Here is a 19964-nt window from a genome sequence, read left to right as displayed (position 1 = left end):
TTCTTTACATTTGCACAGATAATCAAAGCACTGCAGACTGGCTGGGAGTAAGAGGATGGGCTTACTAGTCAAATGTGAGGGGTTCTAATGGGATCAGAGGTACCACAGTATTGCACAGAGACTTGCACAAGGGGCACAAGTACTCTCCATTCTCCAGATCAATGATCAATTCAGCATGGAGCCGGTTCCTGGTTGTATTTTGGACTGCCTCATAGTATCTGTTAAAAAAGAGGAAATGACACCTGTACGTGAGTTACACCGAACTTTAGTTAAGAGGCAAAATTAGTCAAATTTGTTCCCTAGTGACTTACTTTTGCCAACACGTGGCATGCATGACATGTCCGCAGCTGCCAGTGTGGGTCCCCACAGCCAGATCCGGAGACATAAAGAGGGGATATGATGTTCCCGGCCCTTTAAGTGATAACCACAAGACAACGTATAAGTTAAATCTGAATCTCACAAAGTAAAATAGTATGATCAGTGAATGGAGCCTGACCATCTGCTCTGCTGCTTGGTATCTTTCCTCTGCACTGTGTCAGCACTGTGGACCTCTGGACACAAGCAGCGAGTCCCATGGCTGGAGCCTGAGCCATCACCTCCTGCTCCTCCTGGCAAAGAATGCAGGTCAGTACCTCCCTGTCAGCCGGAGTGGACCCTCGGTGAGGCCCAACAGCTACGCATAGCTCCCTCTGCTCCGTGGCACAGCTGGAGAAATAAATCAAACTACATTAGGTGAAAATTATTTCGTTTAAACCCTCACTTTTAAGTCATTGAAATACAACTACGAGGTGTTATGGAAAGGCTGTACTCACTCCCCAGTGGACGCTACAGTTTCTCCCTGTGTTCCACTTTCAGGCATGTTGTCATACAGCATCTTATTTGACTCAATAAAGTTCTTTTGCATTGCTGACATCTGGGCCATTATCTTCTGTCGGTGGAGCTTAGCTGCCTCTGCCTTCCTTTTCCGCTCTGCTTTTTCTTTGTCCTGAGCACTCTGGATCAACAAAACCAGAAGTCAGAATGATTTAACTCAAAGATATATTTTAAGTCACTTAAGTTTTAGTTTACCTCTTCTGGCTTGGCTGTTTCCATGCTCATGGACACTGTTGGACTGGAGTTCTCTCTAAGGCACTTGACAACCTCAAACATCTAGAAGAAAAACAGTGTTATAAAATTATAAAACTGTCCTGTCCTGAAACATGATAACTACTGATTTAACATTATGTAACAATATCTTTAATGAATAGTAAGTGAATAGCCTACCTGTAGAACCCATTTAATCATGTCTTTTTGCGCTTCCAGAGAAGGCAAAGTCTTAATCTTGGACAACAAGAGGAACACTGACTTGCCATGTTCTGCACCCATTACTGAAAAAGAGGAACAGGGATTTTACTTCTCAAAAAGTAATTACACGATTTCAAAGAGACAACAAAGCTCATTTTTCCACTCACAACGAGCCTTTAGGCTGAAATCAAAGGTCACTTCCTCCGCAGTGACATCCTCAAGCTGTGATTTCTCTTCTAGCAATGCCTGGCCAATCAGGTGCAGCGCCTGTGTGATAAAGGAGTTAATTTTGTTGCTACATTTGTATTGAGAAATAGGGTAGATCTCGGGAGGGAAAATGTAATTTGTACCCTCTGGATCATGGCTTCCGTCCAGTGTGTTGGCCGGTCTTCTGCAGCTCTCTGCAGGACGTTTCTCAGGATGTGGACCATTATGTCACAGCAGAGGAGTTGCACTATATAAGAAAAGTCTGAACAAAAGGCTGGGGGCACCGGCGGACGAAGAGCTGAGCACAGACACAAGCGGGGGCAATGTTATTAGAGCCGATGAAATTACCAACCAATCTCCAGAGACATTTGGTGACAGAGTGGAGGGTCAGTCACCTTTATCATTGCCCTCCTGAGCTCTCCTTTTCTTCTGAGACTCTTCTGCCTGAAAGAAGTGTAATATAACCAATTAACCAAATATAGTCAACAGACACTGTCAATTTAATTGAAGGCGCTGGTCTACCTTGCTATGCTGGGATCTTGAGTAATGGTAGAAGAATGGGTTGAACTCTACTAGATGTTCTTTTTTCACTTCGTATAACCCATGTCCCGACACTCCTGGTTTTCTAAAAGCAAAAACCGAACACAGAGATTACGAACTCGTGAAATTTACTATTAAGGCAAAACTCAATCTGTTTTCTGGGGGTTTACATACTTAAAAGTGGCAACTTTGGTGATAACTGTCTCCAAGCCTGTTTCATGGCTTTCCTAGAAAGAAAAAACATCACCTTTGTCATTTATCCTCCCAACTAAACACCACAAAATGAAACATATAATTCAGAAATGAAGCTTTTTGAAGCATACGTTCTCTGGCAGGGCTTTGACCAGGCTACTATGAGCCATGGGCTCAATGCACAGCAGGTGGATAACCTCCCTCATTGTCACATCCTCTTTGGTCAACTGACTGATCCCGGGGACATAGCGCTCACCTGAAGAGACAGCACTGTTCAGATACTTTTTTAGGTTTTTTAACTGAATTAAGAAATATCTCAATTTGATCAGGAGACTTTTGACAGTTTACCAATGATGGCGATCAGCAGGTAGAGCATCTCTTCTGTTAAACGGTTCCACTGCGTCAACTCGTCCTGTAAAAGAAGCTGCGTTTCATTAACACGTTTGGTGGCACGACGTTTTTTTACTGGATGATTATTCATGTGGAGCTTGCCTGGTCTTTGCTTGAACAACTTCTATTAAAATAATCAAAGAGCTCAAATCTCAACAAGACCAGAATGAGGAAGTGGTTGGGGTCCATTTTGGAAGCAGCTATCTGTAATAGAAATGATGAGGGACGTATGACATCATCACGCCGTTTGCATTTAAAACATTAAAAACTGGCATTAAAGAAGTGTTAATGCCCGACTGACACCAACCTGAAGCATGACTATATCCTTATCGTACATCTCGTCCCTGCACTTTACATCCTGGTAGTAGTACACCTGTTTATGTGAAAGTATTTATTAGGTGGAGAAGAAAGACAACAGAAAATAAAAAAGCACTGTGCGTCCAAAGGCTCTAGTGTACCTGGCTCACCAGCGAAAGCCCATTTCTCCGCCACATTTCAGCCGAGACCTGTGCAGCCAGCACAAAGCAGCGCAGAGGATGCTCTGCCAGCTCTGTGAAATCATAGGTTGCCTGTAATGACAGAAAGACTTCGATCTCTAACAAACAATGCATGAGGAGCAGCAGTACCTCACCTATCAGCTGTCACTAAGACTACAAATCATCACATTTTCTCATGTCACTTACAGGATTTTCCAGGCGCTCAATTGCGCCAGTTCCACACAGGAGTACATACAAGCCTATGAATCACAATGTACACATGAGTAAGTCCACAGCATACAAAAAAAAATCACTGCAAGTCTTAAATACTACTTCTCCTACCAGCCAATAGTCTGGAGATGGGCAGATGTATGCTGACAGGCTCCCGTGAGACTTTATATGGACGGGCATGGAGGATGTGTTTGCACATATAGTAATCAGTGGCGTCCCTGTGGAAGGGCTGGTTATTGCACTGCTTCAGAACTGTGTGGCACTCCTTAAATGCAAGCAGCAAAATCTCATCCTAAGAGGGAAGACAAAGGCAATAAGTGAGTACAACGTTCGCTCTCCTCCACATAAGCAGATTAAAAATTTAAAGATATCACAGTTATGCTTCAAGAAAACTCACATCAGAGGAACACCAGTCCTGAAACATAGCAAGAATATGGCGGAGCTGAATCTGCAAAGTAAAGCCAGCTTCCCATTCTGGCTCCACAGCAATGTGTTGGCCAAGCTGTCGCTTCACCTCCTCCATACCCTGGTGTAGAAAGCGAAGGATTCATTAAATATCCAGAGTGTCTAGTTGTCTTAAAGTAATGTAACACTACCAATATTACATGATACATATTTAAAGACAGACATTGCATATATTTACAAAATGACACAGTGTGAGGACCATTTGTACCTGCATGCATTTAAGAAGACCAAGAAAGACTCTGAACCCCTTCAAGAACTGCCCCCGAAGCTCTTCGGTCCATATTGAGGGTTTACTGATCAGAATATACCTGTGTGGCAAAGATTAGTGACATCTTACATAAAAGGCCATAAACAGCAAGGTATAAAGAACAAGGTGTTGCCTTCTTTAATCACCTGAGGTCGTGGAAGATGACTTGGATGCGTGAAAACTTGTCTGAGTTGTAGCCCAGGAAGACGAAGCGATTGTTATCATCTAGATGTTCGCGAAGCAGTTCCATGACGGTATCAACTATCACCTTAATCACATTGCACTCTTCGATCAGCTGTCTGGCCTATTGGAAGAACACAAATGTAAAAGAAAGCATGGAATATAGGTTAAGGGTTACAACACATACTGTTCAATATTTTAATTACACATACATACATGGCATCCAACACTTAAACCACTATGACAAGATACAGAAATGGAAAAGTGCATGTAAGGGCACATATCAAACTGATTTGTCCAACTTCACCAAACTTAAATGGCCTCCTCAGTCTCCAGACCTCAATCTTTGGGATGTGTTGGAACAGGAGATTCATATCTGATTTAATGGCTAGAGTAGGGACTACTGTGGTTACATCTGATAAGTCGACCACAATTTGGATTTAGAGCCAGACCTAAATCCAATTTGTGTGTCTCTAACCCATCTCCCTCTTCTTTCTCTCTTCCTCCCCTCACACTGAACCATCACGAGTTGTCTGACTGTTGGGGTTTCTCTGTAACATTGTTGGGTCTGAACAGTACAATATAAAGGTGCTTGAGATGCCTGTTGTTTGATTTGGCGCTATATAAATGAAACTGAATGAAAACAGATACTTTAGAACAACCTGCAGAGAGCCATTTTCAGCATATATCACACACATATGGATGTTTGCCAGTGTTAATCCTTGAAATCATTCCTGCTAAACAAAGGTTACTAAAGGTTCACTTTTTTTTTTTCACCGGAAACGTGAATATTTAATTGGTGTGTTTAAAAAGGATGTGTACTATATTTACATGCAGTATCATATGACTTCTGGCATTGAAACAACACTCACTAGTGTGGGAACAGTGAAGATCTGAACAGACAGAGCTGTGATGGATATATTCCTCTCATGGTCATCATTGATGAAGTCCTTCTGCAGCTGCTTATAGTGCTGAAGAGACAATGATGAGGAACATATTAGTGGAATGGGAAAAAAAATGCAAAACAGTTTACATTTTAAAATGTTTTACTTACCTTTGTAAACTCAATCGCAAAAAGCCTCTTGCATTCAGTATCCATTAGCATGCTGCAGAAAATCAGCTCGTGCACTATCTTGCGAGCTCCTGGAGGAAATAAGAAAAAAAATGTGTTCAACAGAATCATAGTGAGGCTCAGGCTCAAGCTCTACACTACTGTCTGCAAATTAAACCATAAATAGCATCATCTGTAAGTGACTGGTAAGTGTGAGAGGCTGCAGGAGCTTGAATGGAATATATGACAGCACAACAAATACAGTGGCATAACACTTAAAAGGCATTGTTGATGAATAACCTGTTTAATATTTTTTCTTTTTTTAATAAGAACACCTCCTAAAGTCCATTAATTAGTGTGGGCTGAGGCCTGCTTACCTTTGAACATCCTGGCATCATGCAACATGAGTCTGCTAATGAGGCAAGGTCGATCTCTGTCCACGTCTGGCTGTAGCGCCACCTGACAGAAGGCTTGCCTGAAACCCACTGCACAAAACAGATTACCAGTCATACAGCTGTACATGTACAACAGGCAGTTTTCATGTGTCAGCACAGGGTAAACACAGCTGTTTCTGATAACATGAATCATGGCCCTGTTCCCGTTAAACTGGCCAGGCCACGTGTGTTTTTCATGTGCACCCACTGCACTGGCTGTGACACAGTAAACAGACTGTAATTAATTTATCTGTGACACTTGTGTGTTACCCTGCTATGACAAGCCAAAATGGCCAAGTTGAAAAAGACCTATTTAGACATCTGCGAGCAATCTTTGCAGATCTAGGACATAATGTACGTGAGTGGTCTCCACTGTTGCCGACATTTATGCTTGTCCTGGTATAATGCATGTTAATTACTGTGTAGTCATGTCCCGGTGTTTTATGTACAGAGCCAGCAAATAGAAATAAATAAATAAAAATTAAATGCTGGGATGTTTTTCCTCCTGGGTCCCCGCTCTTTGTTGTGGTCAGTGTTCTAGTTTTTCCACTTCTCTGTACATTCCCTAACTCTGATCGTCCATTCTGATCATTTCAGCATTCTAATTCCAGGAAGGTGGTTACATTTGTGAAACCTTATATATGATGCTATGATTATTATATCTGATGCTATGACTATTTACCCTTAAACTGAGGAGATGATTGCTATTCTCTCACTGATGAATTCAAAAAACGCAGCACAAAAGTAGCTGGAAATGCACTGGAGGAATTGACTGTGCTGAACAGGACAATCGTAAGAGTTGCAGGTTCTTGGGAGGTGTATGTACGTTACAGCGTAGATTTCCCACCGAGGCATAAATCAGGCGTCGGGTGTACATATTCTGACTAAAAAGACACATTTAAAAAGTAACGCTAACAAGTTTGTGTGATGTAGATTACCTGAGTAACTTATTATTTTCTGCAACCAGGAGCCGAGGTGCAGAGCAAAAGTTTGATGAGCCATTACTACTGAGTGAAGGATCTCCACACGCAGTGGCTGCTGGGAAATTTGCACTGAGTTTGCCTGCAAAACAACAGAGAAAATATTTATGAAATGCAAAACTGAAAAGCGATAACATATTCCCAAGCTTAGCAGTGGGATCGTGTTTACCCTGATACGTTCTTGCGCTTGCTGGCAGGAGGTAAGGCTTCCTCTCTTTACTGCCCGCCGACCCTGCGTCCAACAGTTGACAATAATTATATCAAGTGCCTCCATTTAAATTCACAGTCATTTAAATTAAACCTTTCAGGTAAACAACCTAAAGAAATACCTCTTTATCAATGAGCGTTGTGTGTGTCTGTGCTTCAGCTAGATCACAGTTAACCGACCGCTGCAGGGTGTAGATCACATGGTCGTACGAGTGATGCTCATCGTTGTAGAGAACACAGTAATATGTATTGTCTTTAATCCTGTATGGATGAAGAAATACTCTGTCAAACTTAAGCAGAGTCTTTGAAGTTCAGATTATATTTTGGAAACTTGACAGGTTGTACCGAGGCTGAAGTTCAGCTGGCAGCTCAAAGTTCTCCTCCCACACCAAAAAATCTGTGACATAGTGCAGCAATATCCGGAACAGCTTCTCGGCACGTCCGTATAACTCCAGGTCCAGCACGCAATCATCCTACCCAAAATGAAAAAGCATAACGGAGGATTCAAAAATTCACATCTTAATTTAAACAATTAAAAAAATTTGGCACATTGCAGAGATGTGTAACTATAGTAAAAATGCATCATTTTACAGGTCAACACTGACAGTGGCAGAGAACAAAAACAAACAATAACTTCACACAAACAAAAGTGAACATGACATGGAATAACCATTATTAATTCCTCATTTCCTGTGTCTTACTGGGTATGGTCTAAATATTTGTCTTAATTAAAGCCAAGCAAGCAGCTGGTCTGGTAACATTAATATCAAATCCCCTGAGGACAAACATTTCACATAGCAGCACAGCATTTCCTCCAAATGTCCAATGTCTAATACGCTAACCAAACAAACGATACAGTGAGTTTATCTTGACGTTACATCACTGTGTGAGAGCAAACACTAGAATCTACTGTAATCTAACCAACAAGAGATCTGGATGGAAAAGAACACAAGGTTTTCATGTCCAAAGCAGATGTGCTGCTATGGTAATGTGATTTGTTGAGCACAGGTTCAGATCTGATGTAAAGAGCACAAAGCACCCAGCCAGATCGAGGCCAGGGATGCGCGTTTCTGCGAGGAGAAGCACCTGCTGTTTACGGAAGAAAGAAAAAGCGCAGTGCTGTCAAACAGTATGTCTACTCAAAGCCCCTGAGCATGACGGTAAGCACAAACGCTGTGATCAGCAAAGAAAGGCCTGACAAACAACAGCTGCCAGCAAAATCAGCAGCCTTTTGTAGGAGACGCTGTGAACTGAATAAATCTCCAAACAGTTGTGCAGAATTAAAGGCTGCTCTTAACTAGACTCACCCACTGCTGTTTTCCACTAGTTTCAATTTAACATCTCTTAAATTTATATTTTAGATGATTTTCCCGGTAACTTTTTTTCTTTTTAATTCACAGAGTCAAACCTACCACCAAGAGAGCAGCAACCAGCACTAAGATGGGAAAATAAGCATTCTGGGGTCACTGACACAGAATGGGACAAGTACACCCACCCCTCCTCCACTTCCTTCTTTCTGCTGTATTACGCAACTCACCGTTACCATGGCATTGGCTGCCCCTGGGTCATGTTTGGAGCAATAAGGGCCAATCTTCCAGGCTTCTACATCTCCACAATCACAGAACCCCCCGCCTGATGATGCATGCATCTGGGAAAAAAAGCATATCAGTGATGAGTGCATGTGATTAACAGACACACGCAATTGCAATTTCTTTAAACATGTCCTTTAGTTATGCAACACTGAGGTTCCAACATATATGACAAAGATCAAAGACGATATCCTATAATTTAGAAAGGGTATAGATAGAAATAGGATTGCACACTGTGCACACTGTGCAGAGAAGTGAATCACTTAAGAGTGGTGACTGACAATGACAAAGCATGGAAACAGTAGTAAGAAAAGGGGGAGGGAGTCCTGTTACAGATTAGAACTCCAGGGATGAGTGACTTCCATTCATTCAAAGGTTGGTACAGACACCGTCCACTAAAAACTGCTGGAATCCATTAAAAATATAAACATTTATACTAACACCAACCTTGTAGCGATGGCTTTTGTGAACACTATCCTGGAAGCAGTCCATGCACAGGACACAAGTGGGATCTATCGCACAATCCCTGCAAGAAGTGGAAGACATGTATTTTTTTTACTTGGCAGAAAAACAAAAGTCTAACACTAAAGAGTGCTATACTCTAGGTCAGGTGTGTCAAACATAAGGCACAGGGGCCAAAATCGGCCAGGCAAACAAACCAATCCGGCCCACTGGACAACTTCGTTTTATAGCTTTTACTAATGATAATGATAATCTGGGGATTAAATGTGTAATTAAACTTCTTTATACCAATAAAAAGGGGGTCTTTATTTGGTCCGGTCCATTTCAGATCAAAGAAAGTTCTATGTGACCCAAAATGTAAAATGAGTTTGATATAAACTAAGCTGCTTGCCAAGTGTTCTCGCTTTTAGTCATTTACTTTGATATAAACATCTATAGTGCCTATTTTAATTCAGACCCCATAAAATTGAATATTTTACCACAGCTTTCCTGTAGAAACTTAGTAATTACAGGGATTTAGAAGAGCTGTTCAGACCTGCAGGAGTAGACCGTTTCGCCCTCTTTAAACACACGTCCACAGAGGTGGGACGAGGTACTCCCCTCCTTGAGCTTTTCCAAACCCTCTTGAGGATCCTCTCCAAAAAGGAAACACTCCAGAGGGTGCAGGAGACGGCTCTGCATGAGCTCCTCCTCTTCCTGAGGGCTGGAGTCTTTTAGGCAGAAGATCTGAGGCACCTGCTCCTTCAAGTAGGAGAGCAGTGCTGCTCTGCTGTCTGCTGCCTCCTGCCATTCCTGTGAGACAAAAGAGAAGAGCTTTACATCCTTGCTTTCTACCTTCTAACACAAATCTGCATGAACTCGCCATAGTAACGATGTGCAGATAAATGTTTCCTTTTAGTAATGCATTATGCCCAAAAAAACAAATCTTTCTTCTGAGGATCCTGACTTCTTCATGAAGGCAGAAGTGCACACCATGTTAAGTGCCGATAAAAATAAAAAATAAAAAAAAAGGTTAGATCTAGATTAATCCATATTTAGTAATTGATGACTAATTTTTTCAGTCCTCGATTTGTAATGCAACTGTAGACTCTACATTAGCAGGGCTCGCAAAATCGCTAGCCCGACGTCCCGGGGCTAGTGATATTTCCAGTCGGGCTACCAAAATCTATCTCAGCCCTGCCCGTCGGGCTATCATAGGAAGTAAAAATATATGACAATGCCTTTGCTTTCTTTCGCAAATGTAGCTGAGTAATTAGCTGAGTCCTCATCAAAGAACAGTGCTCTTTAATGAATGCAGCACATAACTTTACATCGTAGAGGTAACAGGGAGACATATCGAGTTATCAGATAGCCGTCTTAACTATATTCTAACTCTACAATTTCCCGACTGCACTTTCCTCTTATTTCACGACACCACCCTCTAGTGGTGCAATATGGTATAGTCAGACAGGACACAACATCACTCACTAGCTTACTCTTCAAACGTGGCACGTGAAATCTCCCGCAGCAAGCTTAAACGTGCTAGAGGTTGACTGCGCAGAGAATTTAAAAAAAAAAATCTCTGGCATGTGTAAAGACAGATGGATTTACGCAGGTATTTTAGTTCTGCTGAGCCAAAAAAGACAGGTCAGGATGAAGAAGGGACAGGCAAAGAAAGGCTTACCACAAAGCGGAAAAGTTATGATAAATCAGATTACGAGGCAAAAAGAAAGCGCAGTTTTTTGGATTCATGGACAAAAGAATTTCTGTGGCTGGAATATGACAAGGTAAATAACATGATGTTCTGCCGGGTGTGTCGTGAGTTTCCCTCTATTGCTGAGTCGACAAGCGCCTTTGTTACTGGGACCAGTAATTTTAGGAAAGACCCCATCAGAACTCATGAGAAATCTCTGCATCACAAGAAATGCATTGGTGCTCAGTCTGCAGCATCTGTCCCAGAACAAACACCAATTGCAAAAACCATACTAAAAATAAACCAAGCACAACAAGAAGTCCTGAAAAAGCTGTTTAGAACTGCGTACTATGTTGCAAAGAGTGAACTACCACTGGCAAAATTTAGCAGTCTTTGCAAACTTCAGAAAGCAAATGGCCTAGATCTTGGTTCCACTTACCTCAATGACCATGCTTGCAGAGAGTTTATTGGAGCAATAGCACAAACTTCAAGAGACCAGATTGAAAAGGAAATTCAAGAAAGCAGGTTCTTATCCATTCTTGCAGATGGCAGTACAGACACTGGTATAATAGAACAGGAGTTGGTTCACGTCAGGTATGTGAGGGATAATGGTGACATAGCCACATACATGATCAAATGTCAGCCAGTCAAGAGTGCAAATGCTGCAGGTATTTTAGAGGCTATTGATGAAGCAGTGAACACCATGGGTATCAGAGAGGACACATGGAAAAAGAAAGTAGTGTGTGCAAATTTTGATGGTGCTGCAGTGATGATGGGTGAGAAAACAGGAGTAGCTGGGAGACTGAAACAGAGGATACCCCACATCATAACAATCCACTGTGTGGCACACAAACTAGAGCTAGCCGTGCTGGATAGCGTGAAAGGCTGTGAGTACCTGGTGAAATTTGAAGATACACTGAAAACCATCTTTAAGATGTACTACTATTCCCCAAAGAAGCGAAGAGAGCTGACAGAAATAAGTGAACTGCTAAATGAGAGGCTGGCACATTTCAGTGGGCTGAAGAGCACACGGTGGCTTCCAAGCCGGCTGAGATGTCTAAAGGCTGTGGAAAAAAATTACACTCCCACTGTTGTTCATATGGAGAACATGGCAGAAGGAAGTGATGTCAAAGCCGAGGATGCAGCCAAGGCTAAGGGGGTGGTGCAGGAGATGAAGACTGAGAAATTTGTTCGCTTCCTGCATTTCATGTTGGACTACAGTACCATCTTATCCAAGTGCTCTACTGATTTTCAGCATGATAACCTAAACATCACACGAACAAATCAGTTAGTTGAGAGCACAACATCACGCTTACTCAGCCTAAAAACAAAACCAGGAGAATATCAGAAAACCTTGGACACAAAGTTCACAGCGAACCAGGATGGTAGCATTTGCTACTGTGGAACTCAGCTAACAAAAAGTCAGCGACCTGCTAGAAGAGGTGAGGGAACAGACAAAGACACCTTTGGTGCAGAGATCCAGAAGATTATTGACAACACAGTCAAGTACATGGACAACAGATTTAAAAATCTCCATGAAAAGCCTCTCTCTTGTTTCAAGGTTTTTGACCCTTCCACTCTTCCCTACCCCAGAGAAGAACTAGCAAATTATGGGGATGAAGAGGTGGATTATCTTGTCACACATTTTGGCTGTTTGCTAGATGCAGAAGAGAAAGAGAAAATTCCACAAGAATGGATGGATCTAAAAGTGTGGCTTGCAGAACGCCGGGGTCGCAAAGTAGATTGCTTGTACAGAGATCTCCTCTCTGAGAATCCAGAACATCTCTCTCATATCTTGTTGCTGGTGAAATTAATGCTGACACTTAGTCCATCGACAGCCATCTGTGAGAGAGGATTTTCTTGCATGAACCGAGTGAAGACAACACATCGTACCTCTCTACACCCTGAAACACTGAATGACTGCATGCAACTCTCCATTAATGGGGAAACAGTTGAATCTTTTTGCCCTGACAAGTCGATTCGTTTCTGGATGTTTTCTGGAAAAGGTTCAAGACACCTGGATCATAAAACCCCGACAAGAACAAAGAGCAGTGAAATGGAGGGCAATGCACAGGAAGAGAAAGCTGATGAAGGAGATGCTATGCCCTCAACGTCGAGTGGCATTTTCTCATCCGAGACTTCAGTGGAAATTTCAGATTCAGGATCTGACACAGACTAATTCATGTTCTACACAGTTCTAACAAGTTCACAGAAAATTCTGTTTAATTAGAACCAGATATTTGAGTTGATTGTAATGTTTACACAGTTGTTGTAATTTGTGTTTTAACAATTTTTTGATTGATGTTTTGTTTCCTTTACAATATTATACAATAAAAATAATATTTTTTTATTCGGGCTACTCAAATTTATTTCGGGCTACCAAAAACTAAAGAGTGTCTGCCCGAAGGGCTACCAGGGATTTTAAAATTTTGCGAGCCCTGATTAGCCTACAAATCTAAATAAACAGCATAGTATAAATAACCTTGTGCTGTGTGATTAATCTGTTCTTCTGCTTGGCCTTCAGCCCAATCATAAAGTAGACCGTATGCAAACAGGAGAGCGCCACGAGGAGCCGTTCGAGTTGCACATGAGATAAAACGGTTTGTTTAATTCACATGAAGGGTAGAATTCAGAAGTCTTCAGAAGTTTTCTGATGACTCTGCGGTGGTTGGATGCATCAGCAGGGATGATGAGACAGAGTACCGGGCTGTGGTCGACTCCTTTGTCACGTGGTGTGAGCAGAATCATCTGCAGCTCAACGTGGCAAAGACCAAGGAACTGATCGTGGACTTCAGGAAGACCAGGAAACACTTGACCCCTGTTTCAATCCAGGGGGTCAGTGTTGACATTGTGGAGGACTATAAATACCTTGGAGTACACATTGACAATAAACTGGACTGGGCTAAAAACACCACAGCACTTTACAGGAAGGGCCAGAGTCGTCTCTATTTTTTGAGGCGACTGAGGTCCTTCAACATCTGCCAGAAAATGCTGAGGATTTTCTATGAGTCTGTGGTGGCCAGTGCGATCCTCTATGCTGTTGCATGCTGGGGGAGCAGGCTGAGGGTCGCAGATGCCAACAGACTTAATAAACTGATCCGTAAGGCCAGCAATGTTGTGGGGATGGAGCTGGACTCCCTCAAGGTGGTGTCGGAGAGGCGGATGCTGTCCAAGATAAAGACAATGTTGGATAACACCTCCCACCCACTCCATGACATGCTGGTCAGTCACAGGAGCTCGTTCAGTGAGAGACTGAGATTACCGAAAAGCACCACTGAACGACACAGGAAATCTTTCCTGCCTGTGGCTCCCTGTACAACGCATCCACTTAACACACTGTTTGCTGCTACAACTACACATGTTTCTTTTCCAAATATTTATTTATAAGTGACTTATGTATGTATGTATGTATATATATGTATATATTGTACTATTCTTAGTTAGCGTATTGTCTGTCTTGTCTTAATGTTGGTTTAAAATGGAGCACTGTAACAAAAAATAATTTCCCCCAGGGATCAATAAAGTATTCTGATTCTGATTCTGAATTATATTTCCGTTTGTCAACAGCAGTTGCATTATCATTACTCTGAAGACAAACTGAAGTGGACTAAACATAACTGTTCCTGAGAGGAATTATTTACAGTGGTTTAACTAATCATTCCAGACTTCAGAAGGATGGAATAGACTGGAAATGTGCAAATTTCCATATCAGACAGATGACTTCATTTAAAATGAATGGACTAACGCGAGATGTCAATTGGTCAGCTTTCTTAAACTTTTTTATATATGTGGAAAAATAGTCTCAAATTTTTCTTCTTTTTACAGTTGACAGTGAAAGCAAAAGCTCAAGTTTTCGTTTTAAAAGTAATTCAGCAGTCAGGGAGTGCAACCATTTAGGCATTTAAAATAAGCTTTATATTGAAATTATATTGAAATTGACATTAAACATACTGCTTCTACTTTTTTATTTGCATTGCTTTCCTGCTGTGTGCTTCCAGTGATGTGATTGTTTGCCTACTACTTGTCAACTACACAAGAACAAACATTCATAGGGGACAGATTGATTTTTTTCAACATACATACAAAGACTCAAGCTAAAAACTGAAAAAATAAATAAAAACACTGATATTAATAAAACACATAATTCTGTACACAATTATATTGCTCTTTTCATGGTTACTGACTCACTACACCTTCCTACACTTTATTATTCTAAATTTATTTTGACACAAGGAAAAAAACTGATAAAGCATAGAATAATCTAAATTTATAGGCATAATCTTTCTCTGATTTTCTATAACCATATAACAATAACATTCATTCTTCTGGGCACTGTAATAGTTTCGTCAGAATATCATATAATGTATTGACAGAAAGGATTCTGCCAAAAAATGCCTTCCGGTATTTAAACTGCTGTAAAAGATTTGCTGGCCTTTAGTCTGTCAAACAAATCTCATGAATTATATGAAGTCATTCTGAGTCAGAAAGTATATTCCTGTCACAAGGAATAAAGTGCAACGAGTTTTTTACAATTAACTTTTATTTATCTTTTATTCATCCAGGTAAAATTATCATTTAAATTACAAATGTGTAAAAGAGATCTCTTTATACATATTTAGATATAGATAAATAGATATAGATAAGCCCTTCATAAATCCTGTTGACTACAGCCTATTTACCAACAGAAACAAGGATATGACATCGGTAATCTGGTGAGCTGTTCTTCAGTATGATTATTCAATGGTACTGGTGCGTGCAGTGCTTTTGCAGTACTACACTCTTAATGTAGTTACTCAGACTGCACAAGGCATCACATTGTTTTCATATTTGTTGGAGTTGATATAATAAGACTGGATAGACAACATTTCTGAAACAAATCCATCGCTGCTGCTGAGCCCAGTTTCTCTTTCACACTGACCGACATGGCCGATGTTAATGATAGACGTAATGCAGCAAGAGCCCGAGGTTTGAAGACAGCCAGGGCGTTGATGCTGCAAAGTGTGTAAACTCATGGCAACTCATGGACAAAAGCGACTACCAAGATATCACAGGATGCAGCAGACGGAGGAAGACACATGCCGTGTTTTCTCTGTCGTTGGTGTCTACTCAGCCAAGTCTATCGAACCACTGACGCAGGGCAATAAAAATATTGCACTTAACCATTGCATTATTGACGGTAGTTAGGCAGCTAGCCTACAGCTAGCCGCAAGTGCTAGCTTGGGAAGTAGGATAGCCTTTCACTGAGTGTTCGAATCGTATTGCTCAGAGGAATTAACACACTACACTTCACTGTTCTGTCCGAGCCCTTCGGTCACTACTGTCAGTTATATTAGCCAACTTTAAAAAAAAATCATACCTTGCTGAGCTCTAGTCCGTCTAGGTTTTCCTCACTCTCCGCCATATTCCATTTGCCGTAAAGGAGGAGGTGTCGCTAGGAGACTGTTCTTACGACCAGAACCTTTCGCCGATGCTGGTGCTGTATGAGCCCAGCCACTAGACGGCGCCGGTCGAGATTGCTCCGTACACGGCGGGGCTGGAGGTCAGAGTTGAACGTTTGACAGAAAGCTGAACATGGATTCCATATTTCACGAGAAAGTAAGTTAAAAATATATATCTCAAAGTATTCATGGCCACACTGTTGGTCGTCTTTATTCGGGAATGTTCTGGACTCGTGACTGCACTTTGTTTACCAGGATTATGTAGCTGTTACGATATATGGGGTAATGTTTAGCAGTATTGTTGTCCAGACAGCTAAAATGCTAACTCACTTGCTAATATGAGATGTTGAAAAGTTTCCATTCAGCTTGTAGAATCAACGCAGAAGGCGTCTTTACTTCCGCAGTCGTGTTATTTTTCTCATTTTTAGCAAAAGGATTAACTTAATATAGCAATCTTTTGTTACAGAGGACCAATAAGATCAGTTGTGTTTGTTGTTTACGTAGTTTAGCTAGCTCTGTGTTGGTTCCAGTTACTGATGCGAGAACAAATTATGAAATCGATTATTTCACCTTCATAAAGCTACCAAAGTTGTTGCGGACCCCTTAAAATCATACTGCCGGGTGAGTAACAAAACCATTTAACAATACCGATTCTTAATTTGCAGCAAGAGGGCTCCCTTTGCGCCCAGCACTGTCTTAACAACCTGCTACAAGGAGAGTATTTCACTCCTGTGGATCTATCCTCAATTGCTCATCAGCTCGATGAAGAGGAGAGAATGAGGATGGCAGAGGGAGGTATGGCCAGCGAGGAGTACAGGACCTTCTTACAGGTGATTAGAGACAGAGCGGAAAATAAATACCTCATCAGCATATCTATGGATGTTATGCACAGTTACGTCATTTTTCTTATTGTACTCAATCTATGTTTATAGCAACCATCAGGAAACATGGACGACAGTGGGTTCTTTTCCATACAAGTGAGTTTTAAAAATTCACTCTTTATAAGAACGTATTTCTTTTAATAAGTAAGTTACATTTTGTTTTGTTTTTTTTGTTTTATGATTGTTTTTTGGGTTTTCGTAGGTAATTAGCAATGCTCTTCGAGTGTGGGGCTTGGAGCTAATCCTCTTCAACAGCCGCGAGTACCAGAGCCTGATGATAAATCCAATGTAAAGCTCTCAGTTAGGATTATATTATGTAACAGCAAATTTGTATGTAAATTTTAAGTTGATTTTGACTTCAATGTTTCAGAAATGAAAAAGCCTTCATTTGCAACTACAAGGAGCACTGGTTCACTATACGCAAACTTGGACAACAGGTACGAGGTACATGTTTTCATGAATGATATTAATGCAGCTTCCTTTACTAAAGTTTTTCATTCTATTTTCATTCCAGTGGTTTAACTTGAATTCCCTTTTGACTGGACCAGAATTGATATCAGACACCTATCTAGCCCTTTTCCTTGCACAGTTACAACAAGAAGGTATTGAAAAAAACAACTTTCATTCACTTGTTTAGATGTTGCACTACAGAAAAGATTACAGCAATTTATTTGTGCAGGGTATTCCATATTTGTGATCCGAGGAAACCTTCCCGAGTGCGAAGCAGAGCAGATTCTTGGAATCATGAGGGTCCAGCAGCAGCAGCGGCCCAGACTGATTGGAGAAGAGGAGGCCCAGACTAGTTCAGGGTATGTATGTGTAGCCTGTGTGATATGGAGGACCCAGGAGATGCTCATGAAGGAGTCACATACATTTTGTTTTGTACTGCTTAAAAGAAACTTGTGACTTACCTTTGACAACTGATTTAGTTGTTCTCTAACAGCAGCAGGTCAGTTGCTCTGGGCCAATCAGAGATGGCCTTTGGTGTGGAGGATGAAGTTGTGGATGAAGATGAAGAACTGAAGAGAGCTTTAGCACTCAGTAGACAGGACATAGATGTGGAAGATGAAGAAGCTGATCTTCGCAGGGCCATACAGCTCAGTATGCAAGGTACAGTATAGGTCATCTAAAAGTTTAAAAAATGTTGTATTGTTGTAATTGTAGTTTACAAGAAAAGAGACTACAAAATAGCACTGTAAAGTAAAATTTCTATAGTGATAGTTAATTTTTATCTATAAAAAATTCTGATTAGCACTAACATTGCTTTAAGTAATATGCATGCATATGCAGTATGGATATCTATTTTTCCATATTACAGGAGCAGTTATGAGCAACAAGTCTTCAGAGTGTGGAGTGGGAAATGTAAAATCAGGGAGCCAGGCAGCAGGAAGTGCTGCAAGAGAACAGAGAGAAGGCCAGAATGAGACACTTACAGCTGAGGAACTGAGGAAGAGAAGACAAGCCTACTTCGATCGGTAAGTTTAACTAAAACACTCCTGCAATGACAACTGCATATCGCACCTTCTTTTCAAAGTATACCGAGAAAGTATTGCATGGATTTTGATATAAGTCCACTGTGTTTACTGTTCAGGCAGCAGCAACAAACTCAGACAAACATTCCTCAACCAAAAGATACTCAACCAACTGGAAGCTCAGGTCAGCAAATCTTTTTTTTGAATGTAAATATAATACATACTTTGTGATTTATTTAATATTCTACTCAATTTAATGGAATCTAGTAACACAAGCCCACTTGCTTTTACTAGGTTCAGTAAACGCTGGCTCTGAAGGGGACCAACAACCAAAACCCAGCCAGTGAAGTTGTGGAAGGTTTGCCTGTATTGTTTACCAGCTGCCTGGATTGGCAACCCGGTACAGGGTTAGCTTTTCTCCCTCCTCTAACCTTTTGCACATGCGGACCTGAGGACAGTCAGAAGGCTGACAGTTTACCCCTGGTTAGTTCACTGACTATAAAGGCTATAAAGAAGAGGCAGCACTTAATCCGGCTCAGTGAAGTACTGAGATGGGGAAAAGATTGACGAGACTCATGATGCAGTTAATCCAAGTTTGCAATTGCCTTTTTAACCATGGCGCCTTCTCTTTCTATTGTATACACTTTTGTATTCTTTTTTTTTTTGGCTTTTTTTTTGGCTTTGGCTTTGGCTTTTTTGTTTGTTTGTTTGTTTGTGTGAAAAACGGGCTACCCCTGAATATCACAGAAAGGGTGTGTTTTGTTATTTTGTGATGATGACATGTTGACACAGGCATTCTATGAAAGCCATATGAGACCAATGCTTTGGACCATAGATAAAAGCTTTTAAAGCTCTTTTCACCTATGGGATATATAATATTGCTGGCTTCATCAGTATGTTAAAAACGATGCTGTTGTGTCATTCAGAGAAAGGTCACTTTTACATTAATGTTTCTCACTGCTTCATTCAGACATGACCACAACAGAGACACAGAGAAACGCAGTATGCGCGTGATATTTGGCATATTGTCAGCACTGACTCTAGTGAAGTGTCATCATATCCTTGAATATATGTTCTTCAGCTACAGAGCAGGATCTGTGTATGTGTGTGTGTCCTGCATAGTGCTTCAAGATGAGCTGCCCCCACCCTTGCAGACAGGCTTGAGAGAAATCACACTTCTAGATTGGGAGTAGCAAAAATGCATTATGGAAAAATGCTTAAACCTTATTGCAGACATACATCCTGTTGCTCTTTATGGTGTTCTTTAGTTAACTGAGCAAACTTGAAAGATTAAAGAGAGGCACACACGGCTATATTCTCGTGCGTGTGCCTTTCTATTAATGCGACTGCGTGCTGAAAGCTACACATAAATCATACTAAAGCTGACGTATTAAGTTTGCCATTGCATCTTATACAGAAATGTGACCAGGATGCTCAATCAGGCATGGAGTCTGATTTAGATGTCATCAGATTCATTGGAAAGAAGAGGTGTTCTAAAAAGGGGCTAATGACAGTGAGTCCTTTTATAGTAGACTTGAGTGTGTAGAACAAAAAAAAAAAAAAAAA

General features: G+C 41.0%; 3 protein-coding genes across 4 annotated transcripts in view; 2 read left to right on the top strand and 1 right to left on the bottom strand.

The window, feature by feature from the left end:
- Positions 1-16050, bottom strand: part of ubr1 (ubiquitin protein ligase E3 component n-recognin 1) — a 22590-nt gene extending 6540 nt beyond the window's left edge. The window contains exons 1-32 of the mRNA XM_086275999.1: positions 15964-16050; positions 9471-9727; positions 8921-8999; positions 8422-8532; positions 7230-7357; positions 7007-7145; positions 6847-6909; positions 6636-6759; positions 5641-5748; positions 5267-5355; positions 5085-5183; positions 4179-4336; positions 3994-4093; positions 3718-3846; positions 3432-3612; positions 3297-3349; positions 3072-3182; positions 2921-2986; positions 2716-2817; positions 2572-2635; positions 2355-2479; positions 2206-2258; positions 2014-2116; positions 1887-1935; positions 1635-1789; positions 1452-1551; positions 1264-1367; positions 1069-1149; positions 813-994; positions 497-705; positions 312-411; positions 66-218 (exon numbers count right to left, since the gene is read on the bottom strand). Coding sequence (XP_086132125.1) covers positions 66-218; positions 312-411; positions 497-705; positions 813-994; positions 1069-1149; positions 1264-1367; positions 1452-1551; positions 1635-1789; positions 1887-1935; positions 2014-2116; positions 2206-2258; positions 2355-2479; positions 2572-2635; positions 2716-2817; positions 2921-2986; positions 3072-3182; positions 3297-3349; positions 3432-3612; positions 3718-3846; positions 3994-4093; positions 4179-4336; positions 5085-5183; positions 5267-5355; positions 5641-5748; positions 6636-6759; positions 6847-6909; positions 7007-7145; positions 7230-7357; positions 8422-8532; positions 8921-8999; positions 9471-9727; positions 15964-16008 — 3620 coding nt within the window. The 5' untranslated portion in view covers positions 16009-16050. The remainder of the gene's footprint in view (positions 1-65; positions 219-311; positions 412-496; positions 706-812; positions 995-1068; positions 1150-1263; positions 1368-1451; positions 1552-1634; positions 1790-1886; positions 1936-2013; positions 2117-2205; positions 2259-2354; positions 2480-2571; positions 2636-2715; positions 2818-2920; positions 2987-3071; positions 3183-3296; positions 3350-3431; positions 3613-3717; positions 3847-3993; positions 4094-4178; positions 4337-5084; positions 5184-5266; positions 5356-5640; positions 5749-6635; positions 6760-6846; positions 6910-7006; positions 7146-7229; positions 7358-8421; positions 8533-8920; positions 9000-9470; positions 9728-15963) is intronic.
- On the top strand, positions 10191-12915 carry LOC147307328 (zinc finger protein 862-like). The gene has a single exon (XM_086275696.1). It carries the CDS (start codon positions 10516-10518, stop codon positions 12784-12786), a length of 2271 nt encoding a protein of 756 aa, XP_086131822.1. The 5' UTR covers positions 10191-10515; the 3' UTR covers positions 12787-12915.
- Positions 16043-19964, top strand: atxn3 (ataxin 3). Of its 2 annotated transcripts, none has more exons than XM_086276002.1 (11): positions 16043-16202; positions 16711-16875; positions 16978-17022; positions 17129-17214; positions 17297-17363; positions 17441-17528; positions 17606-17735; positions 17873-18036; positions 18245-18401; positions 18518-18582; positions 18693-19964. In XM_086276002.1, the coding sequence occupies exons 1-11, from the start codon at positions 16179-16181 to the stop codon at positions 18743-18745; spliced, it is 1044 nt and encodes a 347-aa protein (XP_086132128.1). In that variant the 5' UTR covers positions 16043-16178; the 3' UTR covers positions 18746-19964. The 2 variants fall into 2 exon arrangements, with proteins under 2 accessions (XP_086132128.1, XP_086132127.1); XM_086276001.1 differs by having other exon boundaries at positions 17870-18036.

Source organism: Aulonocara sp. 'chitande type north' Nkhata Bay, linkage group LG19 (genome assembly GCF_057382095.1).
Source record: "Aulonocara sp. 'chitande type north' Nkhata Bay isolate Kocher_YH1m ecotype deep benthic linkage group LG19, A_spYH_male_GT1.1, whole genome shotgun sequence".
NCBI classification, from domain to species: domain Eukaryota; kingdom Metazoa; phylum Chordata; class Actinopteri; order Cichliformes; family Cichlidae; genus Aulonocara; species Aulonocara sp. 'chitande type north' Nkhata Bay.
Note: the sequence above shows the minus strand (reverse complement) of the source record. Positions and strands in the feature narration are given on the sequence as shown.